Below are 14,933 nucleotides of genomic sequence, written 5' to 3' on the forward strand. Positions count from 1 at the left end.
TGGGTATCGAACCCTTGAAAAGATAAATAAACACAAGTCCATCCATTTCTGAGGTACAGCCGTTCAAAAATTCCTCAGTTTTTCCGTCATTATAAGTATGGCACACACTATAAAAACAAAGTTCACGGGACAACCGTTTCCCCTACCTTCATACCTTGGTACCTACTGCAAAATATGAAACTTGATTGGACATTGGCGACAAATCAGGCCTATTAGTATGCCCCTACCCCGTAAAATTGCCGGGTACTGGGTTCTAGTGGGCACTGGGCACACCGAGGCATGCCGTGCGCAGCGTCACACTCTATGCGCCCGGGACTCTCGCTTTCTTGTAGAAAACTGCGACAACCGCTCAGCATACATGCCCCAGTCATAGCTAGCACGCCAATAACGCCATACACTGGTGCCGTGATACCTAAGTCTGCAGGTGATTGTGAAATGACGACCACCAACATCGGACATGTCGTTGCTAACAGTCTGCTAATGGTTGCAAGTACGTATACCTACTAACTTAGTAAATGAAACACCTAAAAAGTGTTAGGTACCTACATTGTGTGAGTACTTATTTGGTTTTTTATTAGATAAATACTTAATTAAGTTTTTCCGTTGGCGCTTGGCTAGATACACCCACCTATGTTTGCCTGTACTTACCTAGAGTTATCATCCTCCCCCAATGACAGTAGTATAAAAATGTCCTCCCCCCTATAATTCCAGATCTCCTCTCCCACCAAAGCGCAACGAAAGTGACCAAGGTGACAGTCCCAGAGCTGACACAAACGAACTCCAGTGCTCTGATCCTGGACTGCGAGTTCTCAGTTCCTGATGAGAACTTCGTGCTGCAGTGGCTGTTCAACGGGGAGCGGCCGCCGGTGTATGAGTGGAGGCCCAACACTGAGCCGGTAGTGGTGGATTTGCTGCGTGACAGACTCGATGTTCAGTATAAAGCTGCAGGTAAGTGGAAGTTTGCGTTGCGTTACCTACCTATGTGTGTTATGTACCTATGGGCTATGTGTTAAATGTCATGGGAGAGATTTGATATGCAGGACACCACATGAGACTGTTTTGTACCTACTGGATTATGTGTATATCTAACACTCGCTCAACAGTGGGCTGCGCTGCAGGCCGCTAATTATCGGCTATGTACCTACTTTAGTGCTCATTCAGTCCCCGGGGCATGACGTATTTATCTACGTAGATACCTATGTGCCTATATCACGATCTGTGGTTACTACGAAGGGATGTTGATAGAAGTGTATAAGTAGCTACCTACCTACCTACGTAGGCATATAATGCGAATTTATCTACGTCGATAAAGTTGCCATGCCGCGCCCTAATATTGTACATACTTTACCTATCTACTGACGAGTTAATTAAAACTCCGATAAGTACTTAATTTCTAAACCAACTTTCCTTTGCCCACCAGACAGTCCATCCATAGGCCGGCGGTCGCTGCGCATCCTGCGGCCGGGGCCGGAGCTCAGCGGCGACTACACGTGTCTCGTCCGGAGCGACGCCGGCGCCGAGGACCACGCCACCAAGACCGTGCTTGTATTTAGTGAGTGGATGTTTGAAGACGCTCCTTTGGATGACCGGCACCCTTTTGCACCCGGCAAACTTATAACACTCATCTTTCCATCGTGATTATCAGGCAAGACGCGCCACAACACTCTCCTTGGCTTTCCTCATCCAGCCACTAGGTATCTGCTAACGGTCTAAGGAGGTCCTCCTTTTAAACCTTCCTTTAATACTGTTGAACATAACCACTCATTAGATACCTATATTATGTGAAACTGTTAAAACCAGAGCTGCCTTCGGTAAGTTCATTGATAAAATTCCCTCTGACGGCTTTTAGGACACGTCAAATTAAAATAATGTAGATAAGTACTTACGTCCTAATGTTATTTTCAATTTGCAGGTCCCGAGCACGAGTTTGTGCTCACAATCGACTACGCTGAAGAGTTTGAAGTGAACTGCATAGCTAGGGGGCTCTACCCGCAGCCCACACTCGTCCTAGAACGCAACCGGTAAGTTAACTAATTTCAAGTATGTATCTAATAGCCAAAGGTCCCGAGTTACATTCCCGAATTTCTTTGAAGAGAGATATTTGGGTCTACGTGGTGAAAGATCTGGGTGGCCACTCTATATGACGAAAAGCGAAGTTTCGGAGCGCTCTGCTGCGCGAGCCACGACTCTATCTCGTTATATCAAACGTGCAGTTTGCACGACAGCTCTCGTTCATTCGTTTTTCGTCAACCGTCCTGTTTCTCATGAAGCATCGTTACAAAAAGCTGTCAATTGACCAATGCAAGTCATAATTTTAAACCTATACAGCTCGACTAATAAACAAACCCTCCTTCTCCCTATCGCCAGCGAACAGATCCCCAAACAAGAGCAGCGTATCTGGCACAACGGTTCCTCCTACGATGCCAGTGGCCGCGCGGCGCTCGCCCCCTCATCTCTGCGGGACGGCGACCGCCTGGCCTGCCGCCTGCTGCTGCCGCCCGCCGGGTACTCCGCCGTGAGGGAACAGGTGTTCCGATGGGGTGCGTTACTTTGTTGTTGTGGTTGGAACTGAATTTCATCTTAAAATTTTAGCAGTCCACTGCTTAGACTTATCCTACTACTACTTAGCTTAATTATGTAGATCTCTCCCAAGAAGCGCCACAATACTCTGTCCACGGCCTTCTCTATCTAAAATGTACCGGCTACTAGTCTAAGGTCTATTAGTATGATTAGAGCAGTTGAACAATGCTCCAGGAAAATATGAGTGCCTCCTAATTACCATTAATTAACTACTATCGCTAGGGCTTGCATCCACAGGTACTTTTTAAGCAAATGATACGAATCATTACATATAGATAAATGTAATTTTTAATAAAGCTCTGGCAAATCGGTCCCTAAAATTAAATATTTTGTTTCTTACAGATAAATTCAAAGACGTCATACTACGAGACAAATGCAAGAAAAACATGACCAAAGAAACTGCAGCACAATTATGCAGAAATATTGCAAATGTTAACAGCAATTCAAATATTTGCACAGCTACATTTACACTACTTATATTTACAGAATACGCTATGTTAAATAAATAACTGTAAAAAATAAAGCTTATTTATTAGTCAAACAAACATCATTAAAAATAATTAAAATCAATACAAAATAACACTTAAGGCACAACACATTAGGTACATTTGGTGTAACTCTTTCATATTAACATCGCAACAGCAATGAGCAATAAGGGCGAAACAGCATAGTGCCAGAATGCAGCATCTGTAAATATAAAAATTAAATATTACTATCACGTTAAAAATATATTAAGGGAAACTTGAATGAAAATATGTGACTATAAATATAAATATGATAATATATAGTATGAAAGGGATAATCATCAACAGTTTTTAGAGTTTTTCGATTTGGTAATTAAATGCACTAGTCAAACAATAAATAGAAGATCACTAAATCACAGCGTTCCATTGTTGAAATAACGAAATGAATAAAACAATATTCAATGCAAAAATAAAATTAGGGTAAATACTAAAATGTAAGGGCATAATTTAAGTTTTTAATTTGAATGACAGGGGGTGGGTGGGTATAGTCAAATATGATTACAAACGTGAGTAGATTGCATGAGCACATTCAACGCAATATTAGTTTGATAAAGTCATTACAGTCAATGATAATAAACTGAGTGTTCCAAAAAGCATAGGTACTGCAATCCGAAAATGTGTAACACTACTTACCATGCTACAGACTTTACGAATATAAACCATGGCATGAGAACGCTAAAAGTAATAAAAGTTCATATTCGTAAAGCCTGACAATATGACAAGTGTAAAAAGTGTAAATATGAATATGAGTGTTACCGGTGGCTGGGGTCTCCTCTAGGTTCGCTCGCTGCTCGGACGTGGCGGCGGCGTCTGCATATATTATTGTTAGTTGTAACTTCTCCACACACACACCCATTGATACATTTACAGCTCATTTAATTAAATGATATGGGTAGTATTACAGGATGTTACGTTTTTAAAGAAAGCTGGTCGACTTTAGTTATTGTTTAGAACTGTTATTATTTGAAGTATCGGACTGTTTTCTAATGACTGCATTATAAGATGTTATTAAATCATAGATTTGAATGAACTTTGATCTTAGTCTGCTTTAATGATAATTTGCTATCAAGTTGATCAGCACGAGATATGTATGATTTTTTCGTTTCGTTTTTAGTTTAGTTGACCATTAGGTATCTATAGTAACATCTGAGATAGATAAAACATATCAAAGATTGATCCTACACCCTAAACGCAATACATGTTGTAATGAATTTGAACCTGAGTGTGATATGCGATATAAAGTATTTATTTACCTGTAGTGGGTTCAGTGAGGCTGTCGGGCTCGCTCGTGGTGGTCTCCTCGGGGCCTGCCAGACATGTTAGTTTACACTTCACGACACACAGACAAACGAATCATCAACACCTGAGCATGAACTGGCCAATCGGAGTGAGCTAATATTGTTAAATAAAAGAGGTGATATCATAAAGAGATATGGGCGATATGCTCAAGAAGATAAGCGTGTAACTTCCATCTATAATATGTACTGCATTTTTTCACGTATTGGATTATGCATGAGACTTATAATCATAATGTAAATTTCATCATTTATAATTTATGAATCGTTTGGCCAGACCATACTTTTATGCAATAAATTAAAAATATCTGCCTAAAAACCACATCAATATTGTACCTCTGCCTTAGCCCGATCAACCATGCAATAGAAACTAAATCGTCTGATAAACTTCGCTTAAAATTTGTTTTGTAAAAATAAAGTAAGCTTGGTAGTTTTTTTTTCTCATACGTCCTTATAAAATATCGTCCTTTTATCAGTATTGAATTGAAGTTATTTTAAATACCAACTGCCTAAACAATCTACAGCGCAGAAAGTGCTGTTATGTGTCATGCATTAAGCTATGGACCAATTCCAGTATCCCCAAAAATTACCATGGTAATGGAGGCACTTCACATAGTATATTTGGGTTTCAGACCATATATTTATAATGTAGTAGGTATAGGTAGGGGTTGTTGTTTTTGACCAAGCAGTATACATTTGTGAAGATAGCAAAATGTGAAAATTTGGCACGCCTTCACATATTAGAAGATAACACCAAAATCTCCTTTATGGCTTTCATTATGAATGTGTGTTCTATCATGATTAATTCTGTATTAAATTTTATTCAACTACTGCACTGCTAATCAGAGGGAGCAATCCCCGCCCGTCTTAAATTTAGAATAATAATAATATGTGAAGTGCCACCACACAAAAGTACCAACTCCAGCAGCCTTAGAACCACAACTCACTAGTCTGGAACACCATCTCGGCGGTGTAGGGCGGGTGCGACACGGAGTCGTCGGTGAAGGTGAGCTCGCAGCGCAACTCGGCGCCCGCCACGTCCGCCTGCGACACTCGCGCCGACGCCGTGATGTCGAAGAAACCGTCCTTTGATTTGTTGAGCGACTCTTCGGTTTTCAGCTCTTGGCTGGAAGGAAATTGAAAAATGAAGTTTCACGATTAACGGGTGTTGTTTGGTGTCTTATTATTATTACCTGTGTAAGCTACAAAATCTAGAGTTTCTTATGACCTTATGAGATTCTGTGGCGCTATAGTTAGCCGTTTTTTGGGTACATAAGGGTATGCGAAGCATACTAACTACTAATACAAGACCTAATTTAAATACCATGTGACTTGAACGTCGCCGCTGGTTCTTGTTGGCCAGGTGTCAAGTTAACTGACTCTGGATGTAATTATCTTGTGAAGATACAGATGGAGTTACCGGTTTACAGTGGCGCGACGTCGCTCGCGCTGCACTCTTGACTTTATGATGGCGCTTGTTATCAAATATTCTGTTATGAAGACACAGATGGAGCTACTAACGTACCTACCGGTTCACAGTAGAGCGGCGGCGGCGTCACTCGCACTGCACTTTTGGCTTTCTCAACCTAGCTTTCTGATTCGTGGCGTTAGATGTTTTTTAACGCAGGGATGGCGCCACTAACGTACCCATTGGCAGTGAGCAGCAGCTCGGGGCGCGGCGCGGCGGCGGCGGCGCTGCACGCGACGAGCGCGTCCGGCGCCTCGTCCGCGTCCGCGCCGGCGTCCGCCAGCGACACGTCCAGCACCGGGCCCGAGCCCTCCGCTGCAGAGGAACTTACAGGAGACAGGGGCAGATGGAGCCACTAACGAGACAGTTGACAGTGAGAAACTAGTAACATTGGCACAGCGCTTTCCAAAAAGAGCTCCCGCGGGGATATAGGCTTCATTTTCCGTTCGGTGGCGCTAGTTAGCCTTTTGCCATAATCGATTTTTGAAGACACAGATGGAGCCACTTTTGACTTACCAAACCTCGCCTTTTAATAGCGCTATAGTTACCCGTTGTGCTATTTCAGACACAGAAGGCGCCACTAATGTACCCATTAACAGTGGCGAGCAGCCCAGCTTTTGTTTCTAAACCTCGCTTTTTGATGACTCTAGTAGTCCCCCATTCGCCATTATAAACACACAGATGTCGCCACTAACATACCCATTAACAGTAACGAGCAGCATTAGTTGACAGTGGCATTACGTCGTTCGCGCTGCACTCTTGGCTTTCTAAACTAAGCTTTCTGATTGGTGGCGCGAGTAATCCATTGAGCCACTCTGAATACTTGCAGCCACTATTATGTATACTTAACGTTCTTTCTAAACTTCTCTTTCTGATGGCTCTAGTTATATGATTCACCGTTATAAAGACACAGATGTCGCCACTAACGTACCCATTGACAGTGAGCAGCAGCTCGGGGCGCGGCGCGGCGGCGGCGGCGCTGCACGCGACGAGCGCGTCCGGCGCCTCGACCGCGTCCGCGCCGGCGTCCGCCAGCGACACGTCCAGCACCGGGCCCGAGCCCTCCGCTGCGGAGGAACTTACAGGAGGCAGGGGCAGATGGAGCCACTAATACACAGTTCGCTAATATTGGCATTTGCGGGAAAAACCAAACGCGGTTATCTTGGCCTTTGATTCACTTTCTGATCGGTGGCGCTAGCTAGCCTTTGAGCACTTTTTATCTTGTGGATACAGAGCTAGAGCTACTAACGTAGTAACGTACCGGTTGACAGTGGCGCGGTGTCGTTCGCGCTGCAATCTTTTGTTTCTAAGCCTTGCTTTCTGTTGACTCAAGTAGTCCAATTCGCCATTATCAACAGATGGCGCCACTAACATACCCATTAACAGTAATGAGCAGCATTAGTTGACACTGGCTTTATGTCGCTCGCGCTGCTCTCTCGGCTTTATAAACTAAGCTTTCTGACCGGTGGCGCGAGTCATCCGTTATGCCGCTCTGAATACTTGCAACCCCTATAGTATAACGTACCCATTGACAGTGAGCAGCAGCTCGGGGCGCGGCGCGGCGGCGGCGGCGCTGCACGCGACGAGCGCGTCCGGCGCCTCGTCCGCGTCCGCGCCGTCGTCCACTAGAGACACGTTGAGAACTGGGCCGGTGCCTTCAGCTGGAGAAGGAGATAGGGGTTAGAAATTACAAAACAATTGAATTAAATAGGTACTCTTTACTAAAAAATATTTATGATGAAGTTCAAATCACAATGTACGTATCTACACAAAATTAGACGTCATCATTTACCACATATTTACTTATGCTAAAAATATACACATTACATTTTCATAACGGTTAGATTTTGGTCTACTTCACCGTTATAAAATCATACAGGGAAAAGTAATTAATACGTGTAAACGTCACATTTGGCAAGACGCTGCCACTGTCCGGCAGCCGCTGCCGACAGCGTCACCCGGCTGCGTCTTGAAAGAGTATTGGAGCTCTCCTAACAGTGATTTGTTGTTTCTATGAGCTGAAACATACTTTTTATTTTATTTTTACATTTTCGTGGAGAACCAACAGCATTTTGTTAATAACTAAATATTACTTATGAACATATAACAACTAGATGCCATTAACAGGTTCCCGCATATAACACAAAAGTAATGACTGTAAGTAGGAGCAAACAAAAATCCGTGACAATTAAATAAAAACCCAAATAGGTACCTACCACAATCACATAAAAAACAAAGGGTCTTATTAATTTAAACTAACAGCACACATTTATGAGATGATGTTTCATTGAGGACAAACTGTTGCAAAAAAGATCTATGTCAGAACCAGTAAAGTGTTTGTTAAAATTTCTACAAGCTCTGATCAGGAATGAGTTTTGTCTGTAGTTGGTTTTTGAGGTGGGTACATTTAATAACGGTTTCAAACGGGTCAGTCGAGGGGGTACTCTTAGTCCTACTTTGGACAGCAATGCCGGACAGTCGATATTACCCTTCACTAATTTGGCTAGAAATAGTACGTCGGCAATCTCTCTGCGATTTTGAAGAGATAAGAAGTGCATGTTGCTGCATCTTGTTTGATAGCACATTTTGGGTAGTTTGAACTTAAAACCAAGAAACCGAGTAAACTTTTTTTGTACTCTCTCCAATCTGTTTATATAGGTTTCGTATTTCGGATTCCATATTTGACTAGCGTATTCTAGGGGACTACGGACATATGAACAATATAGTATTTTTAAGGTCTTCATTGACTTGAAAGGTTTTGACACACGTATAATGAAGCCCTACTAGCTTTGCCCACAATGTTGTCAATATGCGAATCGAATAATAATTTTGAATCATGAGTAACTCCAAGATCTTTAGTGCTATAAACCTGATTAAGTGATTGATTTTTAATTTTGAAGGAGCACATGAATGGCTTGCGTTTGCGAGTAAACACAATAAAATAGCACTTGTCAACATTGAGGTCTAGACTATTATTTGTACAATACTGGTCAAGCCTTTGAAGATCCTCCAGAGATACAGAGTAAGTATACTCACTGTAGACTTGCATCATGGCGTGCTGGCGGACCTCGGCGCCGCTGAGCGTGGCCACCTCGCACTCGTACTGCCCCGACTGTGTCGCGCTATGTCTCATCTGTACATAGTATACTCACTGTAGACTTGCATCGTGGCGTGCTGGCGGACCTCGGCGCCGCTGAGCGTGGCCACCTCGCACTTGTACTGCCCCGACTGTGTCGCGCTATGTCTCATCTGTACATAGTATACTCACTGTAGACTTGCATCGTGGCGTGCTGGCGGACCTCGGCGCCGCTGAGCGTGGCCACCTCGCACTCGTACTGCCCCGACTGTGTCGCGCTATGTCTCATCTGTACATAGTATACTCACTGTAGACTTGCATCGTGGCGTGCTGGCGGACCTCGGCGCCGCTGAGCGTGGCCACCTCGCACTCGTACTGCCCCGACTGTGTCGCGCTATGTCTCATCTGTACATAGTATACTCACTGTAGACTTGCATCGTGGCGTGCTGGCGGACCTCGGCGCCGCTGAGCGTGGCCACCTCGCACTCGTACTGCCCCGACTGTGTCGCGCTATGTCTCATCTGTACATAGTATACTCACTGTAGACTTGCATCGTGGCGTGCTGGCGGACCTCGGCGCCGCTGAGCGTGGCCACCTCGCACTCGTACTGCCCCGACTGTGTCGCGCTATGTCTCATCTGTACATAGTATACTCACTGTAGACTTGCATCGTGGCGTGCTGGCGGACCTCGGCGCCGCTGAGCGTGGCCACCTCGCACTCGTACTGCCCCGACTGTGTCGCGCTATGTCTCATCTGTACATAGTATACTCACTGTAGACTTGCATCGTGGCGTGCTGGCGGACCTCGGCGCCGCTGAGCGTGGCCACCTCGCACTTGTACTGCCCCGACTGTGTCGCGCTATGTCTCATCTGTACATAGTATACTCACTGTAGACTTGCATCGTGGCGTGCTGGCGGACCTCGGCGCCGCTGAGCGTGGCCACCTCGCACTCGTACTGCCCCGACTGTGTCGCGCTATGTCTCATCTGTACATAGTATACTCACTGTAGACTTGCATCGTGGCGTACTGGCGGACCTCGGCGCCGCTGAGCGTGGCCACCTCGCACTCGTACTGCCCCGACTGTGTCGCGCTATGTCTCATCTGTACATAGTATACTCACTGTAGACTTGCATCGTGGCGTGCTGGCGGACCTCGGCGCCGCTGAGCGTGGCCACCTCGCACTCGTACTGCCCCGACTGTGTCGCGCTATGTCTCATCTGTACATAGTATACTCACTGTAGACTTGCATCGTGGCGTACTGGCGGACCTCGGCGCCGCTGAGCGTGGCCACCTCGCACTCGTACTGCCCCGACTGTGTCGCGCTATGTCTCATCTGTACATAGTATACTCACTGTAGACTTGCATCGTGGCGTGCTGGCGGACCTCGGCGCCGCTGAGCGTGGCCACCTCGCACTCGTACTGCCCCGACTGTGTCGCGCTATGTCTCATCTGTACATAGTATACTCACTGTAGACTTGCATCGTGGCGTGCTGGCGGACCTCGGCGCCGCTGAGCGTGGCCACCTCGCACTCGTACTGCCCCGACTGTGTCGCGCTATGTCTCATCTGTACATAGTATACTCACTGTAGACTTGCATCGTGGCGTGCTGGCGGACCTCGGCGCCGCTGAGCGTGGCCACCTCGCACTCGTACTGCCCCGACTCGGAGGGCTGCACGCCGGACAGCTCCACCGTGTCGCGCTCCGTCTCATCTGCGAATAGGAACGGTCTATTATTTATAAGTATTTCAGGAATTTATGTATTTCTTTTCATTATGATATGCCGCCCTCTGCCTCATTAGCTGCGAGCTGCTGCGCATGTTGCACTCATCAACGAATGATAAAGGGACGAATAGCGACCGAGCCACAGAACGCTGTTGACAGATCATTTGTAGAATTAAATCTAAAACGCTCCTTCTGCTCTCAACATACCTATTTTAAGTAACATCTATATAGTCTGCCCATAGTTGCAAAAGACGCTTTCACCCGCAGCGGATCCAAATATGCCTTCTGAATAAGTTCACGTAAACTCACCAATATTAGTGTTATGCCTTATAGCCTGCGGTTTATTATGCGCCCTATCCGCTGGTACAGCTGGCGGGTGTCGGAGCTGTTCAGCAGCGAGCGCCACCACCACTTGATGATGACGGCGCCCTCCGCCTCGTTGTGTGTAGGCGCGTGTTGCCCTCATCAAGCAATGATAGAATATGCAGATTGTATAAATGTTGCCAAAGACGTATAGAGTCCCAGATTCATCGCGCAAGACACATCGTTCCATGGAAACCTCAAGTGTCTTCTATGCTTTGGTCAAGATACATGAATACTAATTTACCTACCCGACATTCGCCTCCTTCTTCTCTTCCGTTTTGACCTCACCTTTCACCTCCTAAATATGCCTTCCGAGTCAGTTAACGTAAATTGAATAGCAAACTCACCAATATTAGTATTATGCCGGATCGCCTGCGGCTTGTTGTGTCCTATGCGCTGGTACAGCTGGCGGGTGTCGGAGCTGTTCAGCAGCGAGCGCCACCACCACTTGATGATGACGGCGCCCTCCGCCTCGTTGGCTGAGAGCGAGTAGGCACAGCGCAGACGCACGTCACTGCCCAGCGGAGCCGCCGCCGGGACAGAGAACCCCGTCAGGGATAGCGTGGTGGTGCCTGCGGAGGATAAAAATGGTGCTTTTATTAAGTTTTGTCAATGTTTTTTCAATTATACCACGTGCAATAAAAAAGTTTATGCACCTCCCATTGACGTTGTATATGTCACTGAAACTTTTTCATTGCTCGTGTGTGTATTAAGGTCAGAAGCCAGGGCAGTTGCATGCTAAAGACGGCGTAGAGCATTATTGTGAAGGCTCTCTGTACCACCGGGCACCGGGGTACCATAGGACAGCAACAGCAACATTAAGCTCTGTGTAGGGATATTCTATTTATGATTAAATCTACCTATAGGTACAGCATGAAATCGGTGACGTTCCCATTTCCATATCGATATGGAAGTAACCGACTTAGGTAGGGAAGGATTTCGTTATGGCACATATTCTGAATGTGTGTTTTTATTATATCAAGATAGGAAAGGTGTTGTGTGTATCATTGAGAAATGTTAGGAAAGAATCTAACAAAGATTCAGTTAGAATCTTACAAAAGTGGTATGAATGCGAGCACACCTGCCAAGGACAGTTAAAATTAGTTGACAGTGAACGTCAAACAACATTGAACTTGGACACGCACCTCAAGACCATCATAAAACTTCCAGCGTGAGTTAATAACACGAGGTTTTATAGGAAACCGTTACGCCGCGTAGGTAACCCAAAGGATAATCTAATAATAGATTATTACCCACAGTAAATTAGGTCATGTTCCAATGAAATAAGCGCCCATCTTAGTCAACCTTGAGGCGGACCGGGAATGTTAAAAATACCGCGCGCGTCTATGCCGCCGCCGCCTATAGAACACACCGACATTATATTATGTCAGATTCGGAGACTCATCAAGATCTTCAGGAAGTCCGCAACTGACAATTAATCTCACATTCAGTGAATCCTTTTAGGTAATGTTTGTCACAGACATGCGTTGTCTAGAGTAGTACTTAACTAAGTAAGTTCTAATCCGTAAATCACGGCAAGGAAGTTATTGATCAATCTGTGACAGTAGTTATCGGAGTTAGGTACCTATATCCCTCGCGGTTAGATCGCAGTAAGATCGTCAGGTTTTATAAATGACTACTCTTAATATTCTTAGGTCAGTACCTAATTCCTACGCCGTATTGAGATTCACACAATCCATTGTTACAATTAGACCCTCGGCTAAATTGTTGATCTGAGATAACACGACAAATATGATTTTATTGGTCTTTCTTTGTCCTTTTGTTAGGCATTAAAACTGCTTGTAGCCATCGCATATTTCTTAGCATATGTTTTTTCAATAGGTAGGTAGAAATACTTACTATGACCTACAATAAATTATGAAATAAATATTTCTTCAGTTATGTATCATCATTAATCATTATTTAAACAGCTTTTCCAGCTTTACTAATAAAACAAATAGAGCCAAGTAAATGTTATCGTTGAATTAATTAGGTTGAGTGCCGCGTAAACCAACAACTGCTGAATGTGAAGTTAAACACTGACACATTCACCACAATGGGGTATGTTTTCATCGATGACAAAGTTAACGCATAGCAGTAAGTAAAATATAATGAACAAATGAAGGGCATCATGTACAAAACCAAGCCTTATACTACTGAGCATTGGTATTGGTACCTAAGCAGAACTTATATGGACTGAGGAAATTATATTTGTGATATACCTAACTAAGATTAACTAACTTTACCAGACATTACCAGTAGTTATAAAGCAACCCTAAATACATGAATTGCTAAGTAATTTAAACTGTTAGGACGTTACCTGTCCATTTCGATTCTTGAATGCTATATTTTAAACATCCTCCAGATGAATTTTCTCTTGCAGATTCACCGTAGCCGTTGCCAAATGCAAAATGCAGACAGACTTAATTCATTCATAAAATGTAGTACTTACCTACTTTTACTTGTATGATGCAGATAAATAAATTAGCATTATTAGATTTTTAGAAAACTATAGTAAATAGATGTAAAATTATATTTTGATAAATACTAGAAAAGATTTTGTGTTTGGAGATATTATGATGTAACAATTGGAATGTTGCCAAACTGAAAGCGTTAACTGGTTATTACACCTTCTTACCAACATTGTGTCTATACACATATTTATAGGTGGGTAAGAAGGTGGTTAATAAATAATATAAAATTCAGTAGTCAAAAACTTTTTAAGCTTGTCATAATATATAAAAAAGTTAAATTTCGCAAAAGGTTGCGGTTAACCTTAACACACTATTTATGAATTTTCATGTCTTTCAGTTTCCATGGCATTGGAGCAATGGTTCTACGACCTCTATATCTATTTACGTGGCGGTCATTTACATAGTAAAAAAATATTTTCACAAGGTTTATACATGATGTTAAATTTTGTTTTATTTTGTTAGATTTAGGCATAATTTTATAATAAACGTTAGTGTCTTTTCAGTCTGTAAGATGCCAATAAGCCCGTGCTCATTATATAGGCACTGAACCAGTAGCGCACCTGTGCGTAGGTACTTCGTGAGTGTTGCAAACGTCAGTTTTTATTGATTTGTATGTGCTATACATTCACGCAAGTATTGTTGTAAATAAATGTGTAAGTACCATTGACGAAAGTTTAAAGTTAACTCCATAATATGTCAAAACATTTCAGTTAGCTTAGAAATAAATAAAATTAGTCCAGTATCAGAAACTAAAGATTGCTGTTAGTTTATTACCTACCTTATACATATTTAGCATTATAATCGACCTACAAAAAGATTAAGCTTCTTTTATTTTATTTACTATGCCTGCAACCCGCAACAACCCTCGCGAATTTACTTTCACAGATCGACTAGCACCAACACCAACTAAACTGAACAAGTAAACAAACATCTCCATCAAAACCTTACCTCGCACAAGGCACAACAACACCACGGCACATATCCCGCTCGCGATCGCATCGCTGATTTTCCTCGCTACCATGTTGTGCGGTTGCGCGCGCGGCTATTCTAGACTGACTGTAGTTCACTGTATGAGCCAGCCAGCGGCCCACGCGACCGCCACGACGCTTGTTTAACTAAATAATAGCGATTACCGACTAAACTACTGTAAACAGTCGATTGTCTAGCTCTGTGATAGGGTTAGCTTATTGTTTTGGTGGCGGGTGTTTTGGTAGTATCATTATTATTTGGAAAAGTGTTTACATAAATAGAGAAAGAAAAAACATGTATTCAAATAGGTTTTGAAAGAGTGTTAATAATATATGTATGTATAATCAAACTTACCGAACGCCTGAAGAGTTCTGAGTGTCATTGAAATATTTCAGGCATAAACCCACAGGTGCATCAATGATACCTGAAAATTGAGTGGAAACATAAAATAGTAGAAAGCTC

The 14,933-nt window shown here is 43.6% G+C and overlaps 2 protein-coding genes and 1 long non-coding RNA gene across 5 annotated transcripts; 2 read left to right on the top strand and 1 right to left on the bottom strand.

Moving 5' to 3' along the window:
- Positions 1 to 27: 27 nt before the first annotated feature.
- Positions 28 to 2,025, top strand: LOC105393862. Its single transcript, XM_011565677.3, has 4 exons — positions 28 to 490; positions 712 to 948; positions 1,421 to 1,552; positions 1,913 to 2,025. Exons 1-4 carry the CDS (start codon positions 280 to 282, stop codon positions 2,023 to 2,025), a joined length of 693 nt encoding a protein of 230 aa, XP_011563979.3. The 5' UTR covers positions 28 to 279.
- A 347-nt stretch (positions 2,026 to 2,372) lies between these two features.
- Positions 2,373 to 3,965, top strand: LOC125489309. Its single transcript, XR_007266876.1, has 2 exons — positions 2,373 to 2,540; positions 2,923 to 3,965. It is a non-coding gene; the product is annotated as an uncharacterized LOC125489309 (long non-coding RNA).
- Positions 3,093 to 14,628, bottom strand: LOC105393847. 3 transcript variants are annotated; one of them, XM_048624796.1, is made up of 8 exons: positions 14,451 to 14,623; positions 11,376 to 11,600; positions 10,528 to 10,653; positions 7,393 to 7,528; positions 5,347 to 5,525; positions 4,358 to 4,411; positions 3,861 to 3,914; positions 3,093 to 3,267 (listed from the first exon to the last, which is right to left on the bottom strand). In XM_048624796.1, exons 1-8 carry the CDS (start codon positions 14,521 to 14,523, stop codon positions 3,203 to 3,205), a joined length of 912 nt encoding a protein of 303 aa, XP_048480753.1. In that variant the 5' UTR covers positions 14,524 to 14,623; the 3' UTR covers positions 3,093 to 3,202. The 3 variants fall into 3 exon arrangements, with proteins under 3 accessions (XP_048480753.1, XP_048480754.1, XP_048480755.1); XM_048624797.1 differs by lacking the exon at positions 3,861 to 3,914 and having other exon boundaries at positions 14,451 to 14,627; XM_048624798.1 differs by lacking the exons at positions 3,861 to 3,914; positions 4,358 to 4,411 and having other exon boundaries at positions 14,451 to 14,628.
- Positions 14,629 to 14,933: the final 305 nt, after the last annotated feature.

Source organism: Plutella xylostella, chromosome 12, assembly GCF_932276165.1.
Source record: "Plutella xylostella chromosome 12, ilPluXylo3.1, whole genome shotgun sequence".
Lineage (NCBI taxonomy): Eukaryota > Metazoa > Arthropoda > Insecta > Lepidoptera > Plutellidae > Plutella > Plutella xylostella.

Coding starts and splice junctions, on each gene's coding strand:
- LOC105393862 (XM_011565677.3), top strand. CDS start 280: ATGCCGTGCGCAGCGTCACACTCTATGCGCCCGGGACTCTCGCTTTCT. Junction 491..711: donor CAGTCTGCTAATGGTTGCAA/GTACGTATACCT, acceptor CTATAATTCCAG/ATCTCCTCTCCCACCAAAGC. Junction 1,553..1,912: donor CAAGACCGTGCTTGTATTTA/GTGAGTGGATGT, acceptor TTCAATTTGCAG/GTCCCGAGCACGAGTTTGTG.
- LOC105393847 (XM_048624796.1), bottom strand. CDS start 14,523: ATGGTAGCGAGGAAAATCAGCGATGCGATCGCGAGCGGGATATGTGCC. Junction 7,529..10,527: donor CGCCACGATGCAAGTCTACA/GTGAGTATACTA, acceptor CTCCTTCTCCAG/CTGAAGGCACCGGCCCAGTT. Junction 5,526..7,392: donor CTGCTGCTCACTGTCAATGG/GTACGTTATACT, acceptor ATTTCCTTCCAG/CCAAGAGCTGAAAACCGAAG.